Below are 18,599 nucleotides of genomic sequence, written 5' to 3'. Positions count from 1 at the left end.
TTGGTGGTGGTGGTGGCGGCGGGGGCCGGGCCGCGCGGGGCGACCGGCGCACCACTGCTGGTGTTACTACTGCTCCCGCCAGCCTCCCGCCGCTAACAGAGGGTCCGCAAGTTGACGCAAAGTGGAGCTCGGGTCGTTTGCAACATCATCAACAAGATCGTAAAAGCTGGGCAAAGTCACCCCGAGGTGGTTTTATGAATGGCTGCAAGTGTGGCGTGTGGAGGAGGGGGCGCAGGGCGGCGGCAGCGGCGACAGTGGTGGTGTGGCGGCGGAGGCGGCAGGTTAGGATGCTATCCTAGGAAATATTTAATTTTGAAAGATTGAATTAATTCCAAGTAATTTTTTGGTAAAATATATCGATAACTATCATTACTGTAAACTTCTGTGAAGCTTGCAACTTGACACTTTATTCTATATACAGGATACACTTATCGCGTTGTTTTATTTCTGCAATTTGTAACAATTTATAGATTAACAACACAGCTTTCAATGAAAGCATTTCTTTTTATATTTGAAAAGTGCGAGGTATTTGTATTTTCACCATTTTCTTGTAGTGGCTCTCATGTTTCATAAGGAAAATGCTGCTCTCCTCAGTAGAGCTGGCTGGACCAAGACTAACAGATATCATATGCCTTCTACCACATCTATTATTATTATCATTATTATTATTATTATTATTATTATTATTATTATTATTATTATTATTATTATTATTATTATCATGGCTATTATTATTATTATTATTATTATTATTATTATTATTATTATTATTATTATTATTACCCGTATGATCAACACCATTACAACATTAGCTTTTATATATATATATATATATATATATATATATATATATATATATATATATATATATATATATATATAATTTTTTCTAGCTTAATAAGTGAGAATAAACAATATTGCTAACGATTAATGTAAATCGACATATGAACTACTGTGTTCGTCTTCATGGGCTTGTAATCGCACGTCATAAATAATAAGTAATATATAAATAAGTACGATCTCATCATATCATAATGAAATGGTCTCATTTCACGTAGTGATATATATATATATATATATATATATATATATATATATATATATATATATATATATATATATATATATATATATATATATATATATATATATATATATATATATATATATATATATATATATATATATATATATATATATATATATATATATATATATATATATATATACGTATATACACACACACACACACACACACACACACACACACACACACACACACACACACACACACACACACACACATATATATATTTTTTTTTTTTTTTTTACCACTAAGGTAAATTAGTCAGATATTGAACATATTTATTTAGTTTTGTTTATTTTATTTTTATTGGCTTATGTACGTTCATTAATAATTTGTTTCAATTTCCATCTTGTGCGTTTAGCGTTCTAACATACGATAGTCATTGGATATGTAACGCAACAGGTAATAAATCACTGATGTTGGATTGAACTACACGTTCTTCTTAATACACACAAATTTGTGTGATTATTCATATATTTCTTATCACATACAAGAAAAAAAAAATCTTATTCATTTATCTCTGAAGTTTTCTTTGTTCCTCTCAGTGTTTGAGGCATTTCCTCGGGTGTCCCCACGGCTTCTTGTGCACCAGAATTTTCGCTTTGCTCAGTTTTTAGGCTGCTCGCCGTTCTCCTTGTTTATGTTAGCCAGGGATCTGCATAAGCACATCGTTGAGAAGTTGGCTCCTCCGTCATCGTGTTTACCCAAGGAATTAGGATTAAATAGATGCGGGTAATTACGGACACAGGTGCATGTGATTTTTTTTTTCTAATGGCTTTATGATGATGTAGTGCTACTAAATAAATCCAGCAAGTTTCCTCGAAACCTTACAAGACAGAGCGATGGATGCATTCTTATGCGGCATTTTGACCTGTGATTTGCAATAAACTTTCTCTGTTTTAGTATATGTTTGTGCATTATTTTAAATAGTGAATGACATTGCCGACCGCCGTTTATCACACATAAGTTTACAAGAAAAAAATAGTGTGAGGTGATTCCAGCAGGTGATACACAGGCCATCAGGAGTTCTGACACACTGACATGATCTCTTGAAATTTCTAGCGTCTTAACCAACGTGGTGTGGATAATATTTGTTGTTCTTTCTATTTACCCGGGAGCGGAGAGAGCAGAGAATAGACCAAGGTGGCCGCCGCCGCGTCCCTCACAAACAAGAGTTGCGCTTGAGTCAGCCTCAGTGACTTACCGCGCTGGGATTGGTTGTCGGGGTTCCGTGCTGCTCACCCATTGGCTCTTGTGCTCCTTCTCTCATTGCTGATAGGTGGAGGGAGCGCGGGTGGCGGAGGAGAGGTGGCCAGCCGCTCTCATCGGCCCTGCTGTCTGGGAGTATACTGCTGATGGCCACGGCAGAGTCTGAAAAGTCATAATAAAATAATTATACTAACAAATTAAGAAAATTTATCAATACATAGTGACGTCCAACATGAAGGAGGATAGTGTCCACAGCTTTTCATCGAGGTAGGCGACCATTAAGCCTCTGTTAGGATGAGAAAATGACATCATTTTGATCTCATGTTGAGGTGCACAGCCTGGATTCCTGTGAGTGGCGGCGGACTGCTTGGCTTCTCTGTTATATTGTGCATATTGTTTGTATATAGAGACATCAATGGAACTAAATGTTTTTAAGTGTGATCGTGGATAAAGCTACAACATAATTATGTATATTTTTGCTACTGCTAGACAAAGTAAAGGAGAGAAAAAAAAAAATGTTTAGCCGGGATTCCAATATAACCGACCTATATCTGAGTCCCGTTATACATATATATATATATATATATATATATATATATATATATATATATATATATATATATATATATATATATATATATATATATATATATATATATATAGTTAAGAGACAGTTGGTTTATTTATTTATTCATAGAGTATAAAATTCTCACTCCAAAAAATTGGCTGTCAAAATATCCATATAGAATGAGTCACAATGGAACAAAAATGCAGAATAAAGTCATCATTATTCTCTTTCTTTTGACTAATTTATCTTGTAGGAGCGCAAAAAAAAAAAAAATGTGCATGAGCATATGTGTGCGTACATACCTTGCCCGTCTGCCTGACTGCCTGACTTCGTGACTATTTATGCATACCCGTGGCTGGCCATGCAGGACGCTACGAATGGAATGATGAATATATTTACTAATGTTGACATTTACTCACGTGCCGAGTATGTGATGAATGGCTGTCATCTGTCATCGCGTTGTTGTAGCCGCTAATGGAACTTAATCAAATGTTTGAAAGGAAAAATAAAAATGAACACTCTGGTTTTTAGCTCATGAAAAAAAAGTAGAAGAATCATAGCCATCAATAATCAGCACACAATTTTCATCTTCATCTTGACCTTCATGCAGCACACAACAAAGGTGGCCTTCACCCTGCCGCACTTCGGGGTCGCTGGGAGCTTCAACGCTGCTATAACTGGTCTGCGAAAATTGGCACCATGCACGAGTATTAAGAAATAAGAGAGAAGAGAGAGTAAGAAAAAAAAAAAAGTTGCCAGACCAGATCGTACAACACTAAAGTAAGCGAAAGGATAATGGCGACTCTTCCTCTCTCACCTTCACTTTCTAAGCGGCCTTGTTCCTGCTAGTCTGCCTTATCGGGATAATATGAAGAGGTCTTTGGGACACTTAAGTGGAGGGCAAGGAAGGGGTGTAATGCGTAAAGGGTTGTTGTGTTTATTACGTCGCTTGCTTTGACTTTAAGAGAGAGAGAGAGAGAGAGAGAGAGAGAGAGAGAGAGAGAGCGGTTTGTGAGTGCGTGCGTGTGTGCGTGCGCTTGTGAATGCCGAGTGGGAAGCACAGTGGCCTTGAGAACATATGGTGGCGGGAGACCTTGGTGCCTCCTCCCGCCTTTGCGATGCTGGTGACGCCCTCCACAGTGACTCGGACACCACTGCGGGGCACGGGTGGTGGGAATGGAGCAAGAGTTTGTAAACACCACCTCACCACTGCCCCTCCATACACCTCCTCTTCCCCAGCGTCCTCCATCCCTTCCTTCGTGTTCTCTTTCTCTATTTATCTTTCTCTCCCTCCTGCTTCTCCCTCATTCCTCTTCCCCTTTTTCTTCCTCACTTCATATGGTTTCAATTATTCCTTCTTCTTCAAGACCATGCTTCCCCCTTAATTTCATTATTCTATTATTTCCTTGTCTTTCCGTCGTTAATAAGTATCTATAGTACTTTTGCTCATGTTTTTCCTCAAACATTTGTCCCTGCAACTATCGTCTCTGTCAGTGGCAGCATTACCACCAGTCGGCGCATCAGCAGTATTCGCGCCTGGAAAGCAACAGCGTCTAACTGTAATATTGGAACTCAGTCTGGAACTTGGAATTTATTTACTATGATATAACATACAATTGCGCTCTTTGTCTTTGCCTCAGAAGTTGCCGATTTTGCGAGCCACTTTTATGTGTGTGTGTGTGTGTGTGTGTGTGTGTGTGTGTGTGTGTGTGTGTGTGTGTGTGTGTGTGTGTGTGTGTGTGTATGTGGGTAGATGGGTTTTTATTCCAGATTGAAAAGATAAAACATCAAAGACAGAGGTTTCGTTTTTTTTTTTTTTTTCATTTAAAGTAATACTTATTTTACGTTTGTGCTACGTGCAAGTAAAGACGAGAACACGCGGGGGGTACTGGAGACCTTACGTTTATAGTGTTCTGACTGCCTGTGTAAGCATCGTACCACACACACACACACACACACACACACACACACACACACACACACACACACACACACACCGGTTCTCCCCATTCTGAAACGCTCCCCTACTTCTCTCCTTCCTTCTCACCCTCCTTCTTCCTCTCCCTCCCTCACACGCCAGCCACGCTCTCCCTCCCTCTACTTCCTCACAACCACCATGACTCGGCTGCCGCGTCCCCTCCTCTCTACCGTCCCTTCCTCCCTCACGCCCCTTCCTCCTCCCTCACGCATACAGTCCACTACCCAACGCTCAGCTGTGCATATACAAATATTGGTCACACACACACACACACACACACACACACACACACACACACACACACACACACCATAGTTACATATTGGCTTGATTCATATTAAAGGTTTCCATGTAGTTTTTTTTTTTTTATTCTTACTTCGGATTTATTTGCATATATAATGATTAATTGTTTGTTTTGGTGAACTCATGTGTACGTGACGCACAAACATGACTTTTGTTTACAATGTGAAGGAAGATACACTTACTCAGCTGATGTGGTTTTTGTTGTTCTTATCATGTTTGTTAGTCTCCTTAGCAACTCCGAATCATAATTGTTACCAGCTATGTGTCAACTTATCAGGGTATCATGTGTGTGTGTGTGTGTGTGTGTGTGTGTGTGGTGGTAAGATGTGGAAGGACACGTTCAGTTTCTCATAAGATCCCTTCTCTGAAATAGTACTTTTCCTATATTCTTTGTTAAACACTTGAGTAAGCATCCCTCTTCCCCATTTGCTTTAGTTTCACCGAGACAGCGAAAACGGGAATTAGTCGCCCGATATGGAATGGAGTGGTGTCCGGCGGGCCAATTATCACCACTCCCTACACTGCTCTCCCTCCCGGTTGCACTTATGACAGGTTACGCTCGTTCGCATGCTGCGTTATAAATCATCACAATTATATGACAATTTTCCATTCACATAAGGGATATTTTCATGCTCTAGTAAAGTGCCAATATGATTCATTGCCTCCCTAAATAGGTATTAAATCATTGTAGGCGGGTTGCACAAGCCATTATCAGAAAGATTGACAGGGCGTTCATTTCCCAAGGATCCGAGTGAGAATAGGTTGTGCAACGCGCGAGTCTGATTCAGATCGATGGGGGTAAGACAGAGAGAGACAGATAGGGACGCGGAAGATATACACACAGTTTTATTTATGGCATGGGGGAAGACAATCACTTAATTAGGTTTAGCTGTAAGCATTGTTTCTAAATCCTTTTCGGTTATTGATGTAAGGTATTAATCACAATTACTCCGAATTGAGATATATATATTTGTGGTTTAATGTGATGCGTAAACAATGAAATATTTATTGGTGCATTGTGCAAACTAAATCATTCACGTGCATGCTACTACTATAACGCTGCCATTGTACTGCAACTTGTTATACCCTTCTAGCATCGAAGTGCCACGAGAAACACACCAGACGTCTTTGATTAGGTGTCCTGGCACACAAAACTGAGTATCTGCAGACATTCAAAGTGATTTGTTTCCCATCACCTAATGTGTTCCTAAGCACTTCCCTGTTATTTTCCTATCCCACTTCAGCACTCTATCGTCTGTCGTAGCATCCTGACACTCTACAAGCAATATTACCAACTCTGCTGCTGCTACCGGTTGCTGCTCACTCTTGTAGATTTATCAGCATCCCTTCGCTTTTAGGCGGGTCAATTAGTGAGGCTGGGAAGCGCAATATACAGTGGCGGAGGTCGGGAGCGGCGATGGCAGGCGTGACGCGGATGGCCGGGGAGAGGCGTCCAGAAGGGCTAGTGTCTCCCGTGAATTGAGAGCTTTGCCGCGTCCAATATAGCGACTAGAGGAGGAGGGGTGAGAGGATGGTGATGGTGGTGGTGGATAACAGCTGTGGTGGGGATGTTTTGAAGAGGGAGAAGAAGAGTTATACAAGATTGGCTGGCTTTGGCATGATGAAATAACATTTATGGTCAAATAAGTCGGATTGAAATGAGTAATTGCAAAAACAAATAATAGATAGATTAAAGAAACAGTTGTTTTGATGATGTAATGTAGTGGTAAGTGATGAGGAAAAGTGTTGATAATATCCGCAGCAATAGTAGTCAGTAATGATTATACTGATATGATAAGAAGCTGTATCGCAAAATATATGGTACCACGAAGCGTTTCAAATACACACACACACACACACACACACACACACACACACACAGTAGAGGTCAGTGACGGGGGAGGAAGCTTAATAAACCTTTTGCTGCAGACAGAAGGAGAGGGTGAGGGAGGGGAGGACTGGATGGGGACATTGTGTTGCACTGGCTGGGGGCTGCAAAGAATTCCAGGCTCGATCTGCCATGGAAATTAGCTTTGCTCGTCGGCCTGGAAACATTATATTCCAGTGGAACTTAAGGGTGGGACTCGAACCTAGAGCAAAAGTACTGACGCGAAGGAACCGTGGGCTTGATAATCCATAGGTAAAAGCAACTGATCTTTAAGAGGGAAAATGATCCTTGGTGTCGAAATATCTTATTTGCATTATGCAGATATTTTTGTATGTCTCCCAAGATTTATCTTCAGCAGTGTAAGAATTGTTTACTCAAAAGATTGCAATAAATAAACTCTGCCTTTGCCTTTAGATCCTTGTGACTATCTTGGATTTTGAGAGAATGAGAGAAAGATCGAACCAGTGGACACAACAAACCCAAGCGACAGAAATCGTGGCGCGTTGCTAGTTTCCAAGCGCCGCAGGAAGAATATTTTGCGACTAATGTGCCAGCGAGCCAGCGCTGGGAGTAGGAAGTGCCAATGAACGTCAAATATTTATTCAGCTGCAAGGCGCAACGAGTCACACCTGTTTTCTTTTGCTGCTTTGTTTCACTCCAAGTTTTTCTAGGCTGTGTTTCATCACGTGAAACAAAACTTAACATCATATATTTTTATGGGAATAGTGGGAAGATTTATTGGACGGAAAAAAGAAAAGAAAATTACCTATCGTCGCTGCTACCAATTTTGATGATGCTTTTCCTCTTTCTCTTGTCGGTGGGAGCTTTGGGTGCTGCTGATGTGCTGAATCAGGTTGAGGACTTCCTTATTGATCTTCTATTTCTATCAGGTAATTTATTGTTTAATTATATTTATAGTTCTTCTCTCCCCCCACACGCTGCTGTCATCTTGAAGCATCCGAAAGTGAGTTTTTGTTCTTGTTTTGTCAGACTCAGTACAGACGTGAGAAGCGGGCATGCCGCTCCATCTCTTGCTTGTAAAGTAACTCATTTTAATGGTGAAATTATTTGTACTTGGCTATCAGTCCTGAAACATCTGATGATATAATGAGATTTGCTTTAAAGTATTTGATCTGGATTATAAATATACGCCACTCAATAAACTTTTATTTACTGCTTGTTTGTTAATCAGGAATATATTTCATACGTTTCAAAAATTTGTCTTCATGAATCATACATAAAACTCAGAAGAAAGAAAAGGAAGACTCCATATATTAGCATTACAATGAGTGGGTAAAGATACTGTATGGTCATCTTCTTTATATCTTTGAATGATTTCATATCAACAAATCTTTCAGGTCTGCCTTAGCATTTTTTTTTTTTCGGTTCCTTCAGCTTCGGGGACCAGCTACCATTTTTGTTTACTGTGCCCCTTCGACAAAGGCTTCCGCTGGCCTCCCCTCAGCAGCCGCGGCCCCTCCCCTCGCCTGCTGATAAGGCCTCACCCTCCCCTGTATCTCCTTCTCCTCATAAAGCATCAATAGGTGGGGAGGGGAAATAAATTTGAGACACCTCATAAAACCTGTCGTGAGGTCTGTAGTGAGGATACGAGGTTCATCCCCACACTCGTCTTTTCCTTCCACTCTCTCTCTCTCTCTCTCTCTCTCTCTCTCTCTCTCTCTCTCTCTCTCTCTCTTTCTCCCTCTGTCCCCGGCCATCGTCGTTACCGCAACAGCCGACGCCAGCACAACCACCGCAGCCACGGCCACCACCACCACCACAAACACTACCACTACCACCACCACATCATGTCCACCATTATGTCACCATAATTACCACAACCATCTCTCTAGCACATATAATACAACTGCCATCACTATCACGACAACCACCAGTCATCACCATCACCACCACAATTATTGACAGAACCATAGCTACCGCCAGATTTATTTTTCGACATTTTTATTGCTATTACTAACCGTGTTATTAACATTATTGACTCTGCATCCATTTTTACTACTGCCACAACAACCATAACTAATATCATTACATCCTCTGTTTACACAGAATTAACTAGATGCACGCCTCATTACCACTGCCACCACGATTGCCATCAGTATAATCGACACTATAGCTACTTCAGCCTCAAGCACTACCACCATCACCACCACAACCGCCACCACCACCACCGTTATATATAAACCCGTTGGACATCTCCGCACTTCCTTATCCACTCCCTCAGATCTCGGGCCAGACTCCGTGGCAGAGTTGAATCGTGCCATTGGACTGGTGCATTTAAGCTTCTTTTGTATCTGCAAACACTTCAAAATCCCTAATTAATTTGGTATTTCGTGTACCCGCAGATATTTTGGCGTGAACATATGGTGTCGAATAAGCGAGCGAGGCGGGTCACGTGTTTTATTTGACTATGTATAAATTCCACTGCTAGATTTGGTCACCGATCCGCCGCGCTTGTGGAGGCAGACAAGTAATAAGTGGACCATCATCTTTTAAAAAAATTGCAGAAGTATTTCAAAGCTGCTAACACTTCCAATGCGGTGTGAAAGTGCCTGTGCCCGCCTGGTGAAAAGTTGGACGGTGAGTGAAGCTTACAACAGAAGATTAAGGTCCTGATCTGATGATTAAAGTCAAACAAGGAAGAGACGTCATTATTCAGTTGATATAATCACAATTGTTTGATGCCTGTTATTCTCTCTCTCTCTCTCTCTCTCTCTCTCTCTCTCTCTCTCTCTCTCTCTCTCTCTCTCTCTCTCTCTCTCTCTCTCTCTCTCTCTCTCTCTCTCTCTCTCTCTCTCTCTCTCTCTCTCTCTCTCTCTCTCTCTCTCTCTCTCACACACACACACACACACACACCCACACACTCCCTTACACACACACACAGAGCATGAAGACAATGCTGGAAATATTACGGTTGTGTCCATAAATCCAGCCGGCCTATTAAAATTTCCTCGAATTGCGGCTTTATGGCAGATCCTGTCAACCGTATTTATATATTTCCGCCTGAAAAATAATTATACAAATTTCAAAATAGAGTTGAGCGCGTAATTACCGGAGCAAAATTATAACGCACGACTGTTGCTCATGACTGTGACGCACGGCTGACTGGATGGAGAGAGAGAGAGAGAGAGAGAGAGAGAGAGAGAGAGAGAGAGAGAGAGAGAGAGAGAGAGAGAGAGTGTGTGTGTGTGTGTGTGTGTGTGTGTACAGTTACGTAACGTGTAGGTGAGGAGTAGCAGAACCTTTTGTGGTTTTATCAAGACCACAAAACATCCATGACCAGCTGGCCTCGGGAGAAAGCGATGCTGCATATAACGCTCGCTTCAAATTTAATAATAAAAGGTAACTGTGAGAGGTGCGTGGTGGTGTGATGAGGGAAATTGGCTCCATGGAGGGTGACGAGTGTGGCATGAGCTGCCTACTGATGCTGGAGGAGGTGCTTGTGCAAGGCGTGGTGATCGTGCTGTGCGTTGATAATGACTGGGGTTGATTGTGATGAGGACGATAAGAGGAAAGATTATGATGATGAGAAGAATGATTGATGATGATTATGATGACGATGAGAAGGATGAGAAGAGAGGAAGAGGAGGAGTATATAGTGTGACAGAGGACGTGGACAAGGACGAAGATGTGTAGAAAGCCACACCCATATTCTGCTTCTACTACTACTACTACTACTACTACTACTACTACTACTACTACTACTACTACTACTACTACCAGAACCTACCACTACTGCTGCTCTCACTACAAACCAGCGTTCACAGCCAGACATTATGGGGCTGTTGATTCTCATTGCCAACAAAGCGTCACAACACCAAACAAGATTCAACTTATTAAAATCCACGTGAGAAAAAGATAAACATCAAAGCCATTTCTTTTCCTCCCTTCGAGCACTTGTCTTCATTGTGCTTCACGCAGTTCACGTAAATGCGTAGTTACTTCATGTTCCGCGCCAACACATACCCCCTTCCCTGCTGCCCCCATCCGCCCTCCAGGAAGGTAGACGGAGAGTTGCTTACTTCTTTTCTCTCGTTCGGCCGCGTGATGTATATTCGGCCGCGACACATTCAGCAGTTACACCTGAAGATTTAGGGAGACAAGCAGGTGTGTGTGTGTGTGTGTGTGTGTGTGTGTGTGTGTGTGTGTGTGTGTGTGTGAGGAAAGAGTAGATGAGAGGCTATGTTTTTCTATTTTTTTTATTCTCCTTCATAAATAAGTACGTGTGAGGAATATGACATGATAAAGATTTATGAGAAGAAGTATATGAGGGAAGTGAAAAATGGCCGAGTCACTGGGCTGGGAAGCCTTTCAATCGATAACCATCTCCTCGTGGCTACTAACACACAACTCACACCTCGGTGGCGACGCAACTGTGGCGTCATACTCGTACATCGGAATTCCACTTGCTGCCTCCCGCTGCTACTCATCCTCTCCACGATTTTTTCTAAGAGAATTTCAATAATGCTGACCTTAATGCCCTTCCCTCCCTTCCCCCTTGCTCCCTTCCTCTGGAGATGCTGATTCAACTGATCGATATCCATTTAACTCATGCTAATTAAGCTGGCTCACTTGAGAGGCAAGACGCGCCCGTGAAATGAATGTTCCAGGGCTCTTCTGCCTAAATTAACTATTTCCAGGACCTTTGGAAGAGGAGAAGGACGAGGAGCGGGGCGGCGGCGGTGTGGGAGAGGTGGTGGGGCAGGTGGGAGGGAACAAGGAGGGAGAACGGGTGGAGTCATTCACTTGAGCTTCTTTTGTTTTCGTGAGCCTCTCTCGTCGCGCCGCCTGGAACACGGCTGATGGCAAAAACACTGCTGCCGGAAACGAGAATACACAGAAACTACCTCACGTGGAAATAAACCAAAAATGGAGTTGGCAGTCAGTGGGTCGTGATGGAGGGCCTGTCAGGGAGGTTGCCGCTGCTGGTGGTGGAGGTGCTGGTGGTGGGGATAGTATGGTGGAGGGCAGTGGGAGACGGAAGGAGAGAGGCGGGGAGAGTGGGGCTAGAGGGAAGGACCGGCTGTCTAAAGGAAGAGTGGGTGAGGTCGACTGGGTGGAGGAGGCAGAGGGTGTGGGTGGGATCGGAAGAGGGAGGAGGAGGAGGAGGAGGAGGAGGAGGAGGAGGAGGAGGAGGAGGAGGAGGAGGAGGACACGCGTGGTGTGAGGTAGAAGGGTAAGGGTGTGGGGAGGAATGGGTGTATGGGGAAGCAGTAGGGGCGGAAGGGGAAGGGAGGGGAGGATTATGGGCGTGTGTAGCTCACTGTGGTGGAGAGGTCATGTTGCGGTTGTTGCACCTTCACCGCCTGCACGGATGATGGTATTCTAAGGAAGCTACTGGAGACTCCCTTGTTGCTGCCGCGTCTTTCCCAGAATGGGCGTGGGAGCATAGGCTGGGAAAATTGAGGCACACATACATAGGACGGCAAAATGGTGGAAAAGTAGAGGGTTTGAAGAAAGGGTAGTCATGTCGGTAAGTAGTGGAGGGATGTTAGCAACTCTCTTCCTTGCTGGTAAGTGGTGTCGAGAAGCCATGTGTGTGGCGAAGTAGACTGGTAATGGCGGTGGTGGTACTAGTGGGGTCTGTTCCTGCGTCACCCTGGCTGGCCTTCGCTGGGGAGCAGAGCAACAACATGTGGCAGGAGACGTGGTGCACATATACTATTACATCCGAAGCTGCTCCATGTCTTGCAGCTCCTCACGTCTGCGGCGCTGCTGGGACCGTTTAGTTTCTCTCTCCGGTACATTGTACTACTATTTGTATTAGTGTTTTTTTGTGTCATATTATTTCTTGGAGGCAAATATAGTTGCTCTCCGGTCGACCACGTAAGTGAGGATGAGGGCAAATTAGCATGAACCGATATTGCTTCACATCTAATTCACTTTAATATATGTGAGAAAACTCAATACAACAGTAGATTATAAAGAAAAAAAAGGGTCACAGGTAAATATTTCACTAGGACGCGACCTCAACCTGTGTGTGTATGGCTGCCGCCTCGCTATCCATCACCCTCAGGGGCAGCGGGAGGAGCTGTTTCTTATATCGAATGGCAGTGGTTGAGGCGTTTGTTTGGGGGATTTATCGTGCATATGGTTATGGTGCGTGCTTAGTTAGGAGCCAGAGCAGCTCGCGGTGAGGGTGGTAGGCGGGGCTGAAGAACTTGACTGTTGGCTCTATCCTTCCTCCGTCAGGTAATTAGGATTCCCCTGACAGGGTGGGGGTAAAACGCAGCGTGATCGATGGCGGCTAAAACACTGCCTTCCTAGATCTGTAAATCACCTTTCTCGCCCTGTTGATGAGGGAGAATTTGTGTACGTCTCTCTCTCTCTCTCTCTCTCTCTCTCTCTCTCTCTCTCTCTCTCTCTCTCTCTCTCTCTCTCTCTCTCTCTCTCTCTCTCTCTCTCTCTCTCTCTCTCTCTCTCTCTCTCTCTCTCTCTCTCTCTCTCTCTCTCTCTCTCTCTCATGACATTAATTGTTCACCACTTCCTCCTTTTTACAGGTTCTGCCCTCGATCTATGCTCTTTCATTCACCTTAGAGCTTTCCTTCCTTTACTTCCCACCTTCTGCCACTTATGAACAGTACTCATGTCGGGGCGCCTCCACCTACCTCACCTCTATATTAGGTTCACACTCCAACCCGGAAGAAGCGTCCCTGAACTATTCTGATTCTTGTTATCATAATAGTGGAGTTACTTGTCTTGAATAGAGGAGGAAAAAACTGCGGTGAAGGGCAAAAAATAAAACAATAACGAGGGTGAGCAAGGAAGGGAATTTTGAGGGGTCATAAATGGGAAGGTGAGAAAGAAAGAGATAAGTAGACGACAAATATGGGTGAGGAAAGGAAAATAAGACGTATAAAGAGAAGCGGTGATGTAAGAAGGAAGAAAAGATAAGATGTCTCACATTCTCATCTTCTCATGGTGAGGAAATAAAGCAGCTGAGTGTGATGACATACTTGCAAAGGAGACAGGGAAATTATTGTGTGTGTTTGTGTGTGTGTGTGTGTGTGTGTGTGTGTGTGTGTGTGTGTGTGTGTGTGTGTGTGTGTGTGTGTGTCTAGTCTAGTGTGTGTCTTCTGTATAAGTGTAATCAACTGATGTTTACGAGAATATGAACCAGGAAATGAGACATGAAATTTTCCTTGGTAATCTCAAACCACTCTCCTTCCTCAAAGAAAAACAGAGAGAGAAAAATATACACGATAAACTCAAACACTTACTGGGAAACGTTAAGCAAGAAGTAGATATAAGAGCGGGTCTTTCTCACGGCGATGAAAATGTAGAAGGTAGGTGAGAGAAAAGTGATAAGAATGCAGACACGGGAGGCACAGCTCGTCTGACTGGCAGGGACACGTGGGGCTCTCTCCGATGGCGTGATAGGGGAGGAGGTGGTGGCCTTGTGCTCGTGGGTGGCGTCTTGTATTTATATCGCGCACGACCAGCCCATTCCTGCCTGCTTGTCTACTCTCGTCCTCGCCGGGTGGGAACAAGAAGCGAGACAAATAATAAGGGATAAATATATACCTCTTCTAGATGCTGATACTGATAAGGCCTGTCTCTCTCTCTCTCTCTCTCTCTCTCTCTCTCTCTCTCTCTCTCTCTCTCTCTCTCTCTCTCTCTCTCTCTCTCTCTCTCTCTCTCTCTCTCTCTCTCTCTCTCTCTCTCTCTCTCTCTCTCTCTCTCTCTCTCTCTCTCTCTCTCTCTCGTTGTGACATAATGCTATATATTCATCCCTGCCTTATCTTTCTTATCGGTTATCAGTCCTCGAGTGATTTACGGTGCTGGAACGTCAGTCTGAATCTTTATCACAAAGTTGGTCTTTTCTTATTTATATCTTATTGTCCCCTCACCGTGATATCAGGAGAGGGATAAAAACATTATAGTTTGAAAACCATACTGAAAAAAAAAAAATGGATATGTTAGAGTAAAGAGTTACGGTTTTAATGAGAAAGTAGATCATGTGAAATGTGTTGTCGTAAGTAAATTAAGTGATGCAAATCGGTGTTTCTTTTATCTTGTGTTTAGATTTCTCGACATGCCATGATAAGAATTACATGTTGTGAGCGGGATATCTTGAGTAGCCGCGTTGACAAACAGGCAACAGTAGTTATTATTCATATCATGTCACTGCCTAGCATCTTCTTATATTCCTCCCTCCCTCTCCTCTCTTTCCTCCCTGTCCTCCCTCGCTGGCCTCTCCTCCCCTCGTATCTACCATCGGACATCGCTTTTCTCCTACTCTCCCTCACCCTAGAAGACAGCTTCCCTCTCATTCTCTATACAACAAATGCTTCTCTACCCCTTTCCGTCCCCTGCTACTCTGCCATCCCCTGCCGTCCCCTAACGCCTCCGTCTTCTTGCTATTCCCCGCCGCTTCCCCACCCAGGACGTCCCCCACTGATGCTCTCAGTCCTGCCAGTAGTGTCCTCCCACCACCCCCTCCAGCACTCCGCTCCGACGCCCCACCTTCGAGCCTCGGGCAAAACGCATCTGTACCGATCTCTTTCATAAAAATAAAAAGTCGCAAACACATCCATTCCGGCAAGTGAAAGCTCTCCGGAATCTTTTCCTTCAGGGCAAACACAGGAAATATCGGATTATAAATTTTCGCCGCGACGGAGAGTGGGCAGGTGGGGGTTGGGCGCCTCGAGTCGAAGTGGCATAGACGTCGCCTGAAGAAGTCCTCACTTAGGCATTCTCAGCCTCGATGTTCCCCTTGTGGACGTCTCGCACATCTTGACTTTTCGCTCAGGTGCTCGTGGTGATCTTTTTTTGCTACAGGTTTTGAAGGGTGCTCAGAGTGTCTCTTTTATTCAAGCTCATGATATATTTTACTGTGAGAGAATGTCGCGATGTCCAGCATGATGATTTTTATTGTTTGCGATGGTTATTTCAGAATAAGATTATAATATTTCTGTACTTACGAACTTTCATTGTCACTCTGAGTCTCACTTGTCTACTACTTTATCCTATAGTGAAAGACTGTCATTTATGGAGATAGTTGAGGCTTTGTATTCTTCCTTCCATTCTTCTCCCGCTTCTGTCTTCCTTATCTTATGCGTACACATTATGTGACAAGTGAAAAGGAGACGTATAACGACGCTGAAAGGGCCCTTCATCACGTAAAGTCCTTTTGGATACCGAGGGAGTAGGCCCAAGAAGAAACGGGAAAGACAGAAAGAAATATTCTGTGGAGAAAGGGAAAAGGAAGAGGGGGTGATGGATCGTTGGGGGTTTGGAGGGATAGAACGAGGGGAGACTTGGCTTGAGGAGGGAAAAGAAAAAAAAAGTTATAGAGATGGTGAACGGTAGCTTGGCAAGGAAAAGAAGATGGGGGAGGTGTAAATAGGAAGAGCCACCATTATCAGTGGGGGAGGCCATGGAAGAGAAGGGAAAAAGGGAGGGAATGGGGTTGCTGGTGTGGGGAGAGTTTGGCATACAGGAAGAGACGGAGAGTTCCAGAAGGGATCTCCTAGAGGGGAGAAGGAACAAGGCTTATACAAGAGGGTGGGAGAATTCCAGGAAGGAGGGTAGGAGAGGGACGGGGAGGGGTTAGTAGGGGCTTGATGTGGGGGTCGCCAGGAGGTCTATGATTTGGTGACCGCTGATGGTCGATGGTCCCAAGGGAGGCAAGGGCATTGGGGACGCAGACGTGCGTTCGTAAACACACACACACACACACACACACACACACACACACACACACACACACACACACACACACACACACACACACACACACACACACACACACAGACCACCCAAAGTCCCCCATAGAATAACCATCCAAGTGATATTTCCTTCATAATCATCGGTGGACACTGACGGGGAAATATTGTGGTCTCCGTCTTTTCTTTATCTATATAGAGAAGTGTCTCACCGATGGCTTAGAAGAGCTGGCGTTTCCTTATTTTTGATTTCTTGGAAAACATTACAAGCAGCAGTCTTATACGAGTACATGTGCTAATGCCGTGTGCGAAGCCTACCTCCCCTATCTGACGGTGAGTTAGCACGTCCGTGAAACAGAATTGGTAGCTACATCATCGCGTCTCTCGTCGGATGAAGGATCGCTGCAAGGGCGGAGCAGCATGAGCGTTGGTCAATGTCAGGGTTGTGCGTGTGTGCGCCCGCCTGTATGAAGCGTGCAGTCACTAATATCATGGTTGAGTTGACGCCCCACGTGACCCTGAGCACCATTCGTTCATGAAAAAAGGGGTTTGATAGCTGGAAGTAATGTGTATGGCGGCACAATATCACACAGCCTTCACTGTGGCAGATGCGGTCCGGACGATATATCAAGAACGAAGATGGTTTCTCATGGATCCACCTTCCACACCCGTTACGGTTGAAATTGCTGTTACTGTTACACGCGCTGCTCAACCGTACCACATGTCAGGGGTGTCATTGTACCGCCTCGCCGCTTTCAGTCGCGGGAATATGGCAGTCATACTCATAGTAGTAAAGCCCGAAGGCACTTGGGTCGGTCTTCTCAATGCCAGCGATTCTTGGCCGGTATCATCGTCAGGTGCTGAATGCTATCGTATCCTAGGTTTTCAATAGCCTTCGCGGGTAGAGGTTGCAATCCCTTGCTTGTATATGTAAATGATGAGGCAACAGTTGTAGTCCGTGGCTGCGGCTGGAGTGGAGTGGCTGGAGAAAAGCGAATGGGGAGAAGAGGCAGACAAGGAGATGGAGGAAGAAGAGGGAGATACTGTACTGTCTACATCTAGCTTACGTGAACCAATGAAATGAATAAATCTCTTCAGAAAATTAATCAATACTTTGAGAAACTTTTATTAACGATCCAGAACTAAATCAAAAGACAAATATTATAATGTAAGATGGTACAAGAAAATAGTGATGAAAGAAAATACTTAAATAGAAAAAAAGAAAGCGTGAAGTAAGAAAGGCATGAAGAAAGTTGGGAAAAACAAGCCAGAGGGGAAGGAGGTTAAGGAAACCATGGACATTAGCGACATAGTTGAGTCAGGCCGCGAGCCGGTCATGCCAGTCTAGGCAGTTAATAGACAACAGAGTGACAGAAAGACCGCAACAGAGGGGAGCGGTAGGGGAAACAGACAGGAAAGGTGGTGCCAAACATATGAGGAGGCTTGAACAAATAAACATTTCATTTGTTCGGGAGTCAAGGATGTGTTTTACGTACAGTGACATCCACGACAGTGGCTAAATGAAAACTTACAAGGAAAGTCTATTCAAACAACCTTTTATTATTAAGTATACACTTGACCTTTGTTCGAGGAGGATAAAAAAGACAGACCAGAAAATAGGAAAAAGGAAAAAAAATACAGTTGCATGTATTCATATCTCCCAAAAGATTATTTTCCTCAAAAACATTCTGCAGATTGCAAGCAAAATATTAAAACACAAAGAGAAAAGAAAATATTAAGCGGAAAAATTCTTGCGTCAGTTTTGGAATTTCATGAGGTGACCGGCGTGAAGCCCCTGTCTGGCTGGTGCTGCTGCGGCGGGAGGAGCCAAGAAACGCCAGCGGGAAGACCAGTGACTAGCGAAAGGAAAGAAGAGAAGG

The 18,599-nt window shown here is 43.9% G+C and overlaps 1 protein-coding gene across 15 annotated transcripts in view; it reads left to right on the top strand.

The window, feature by feature from the left end:
* The window catches only part of LOC123499346 (homeotic protein ultrabithorax-like), an 817,282-nt gene that overhangs the window by 463,520 nt on the left and 335,163 nt on the right, over positions 1-18,599 (top strand). Inside the window, exon 5 of one of the 15 annotated variants that reach the window (XM_045247237.1) lies at positions 7,989-7,997. The exons of the other annotated variants lie outside the window; for them this stretch is intronic. Coding sequence (XP_045103172.1) covers positions 7,989-7,997 — 9 coding nt within the window. The remainder of the gene's footprint in view (positions 1-7,988; positions 7,998-18,599) is intronic. 15 annotated transcript variants of the gene reach the window in all.

The sequence above is a fragment of the Portunus trituberculatus genome, chromosome 49 (genome assembly GCF_017591435.1).
Source record: "Portunus trituberculatus isolate SZX2019 chromosome 49, ASM1759143v1, whole genome shotgun sequence".
NCBI classification, from domain to species: domain Eukaryota; kingdom Metazoa; phylum Arthropoda; class Malacostraca; order Decapoda; family Portunidae; genus Portunus; species Portunus trituberculatus.
The sequence above is the reverse complement of the archived record's forward strand: the minus strand, read 5'-3'. Positions and strand labels throughout refer to the sequence as shown.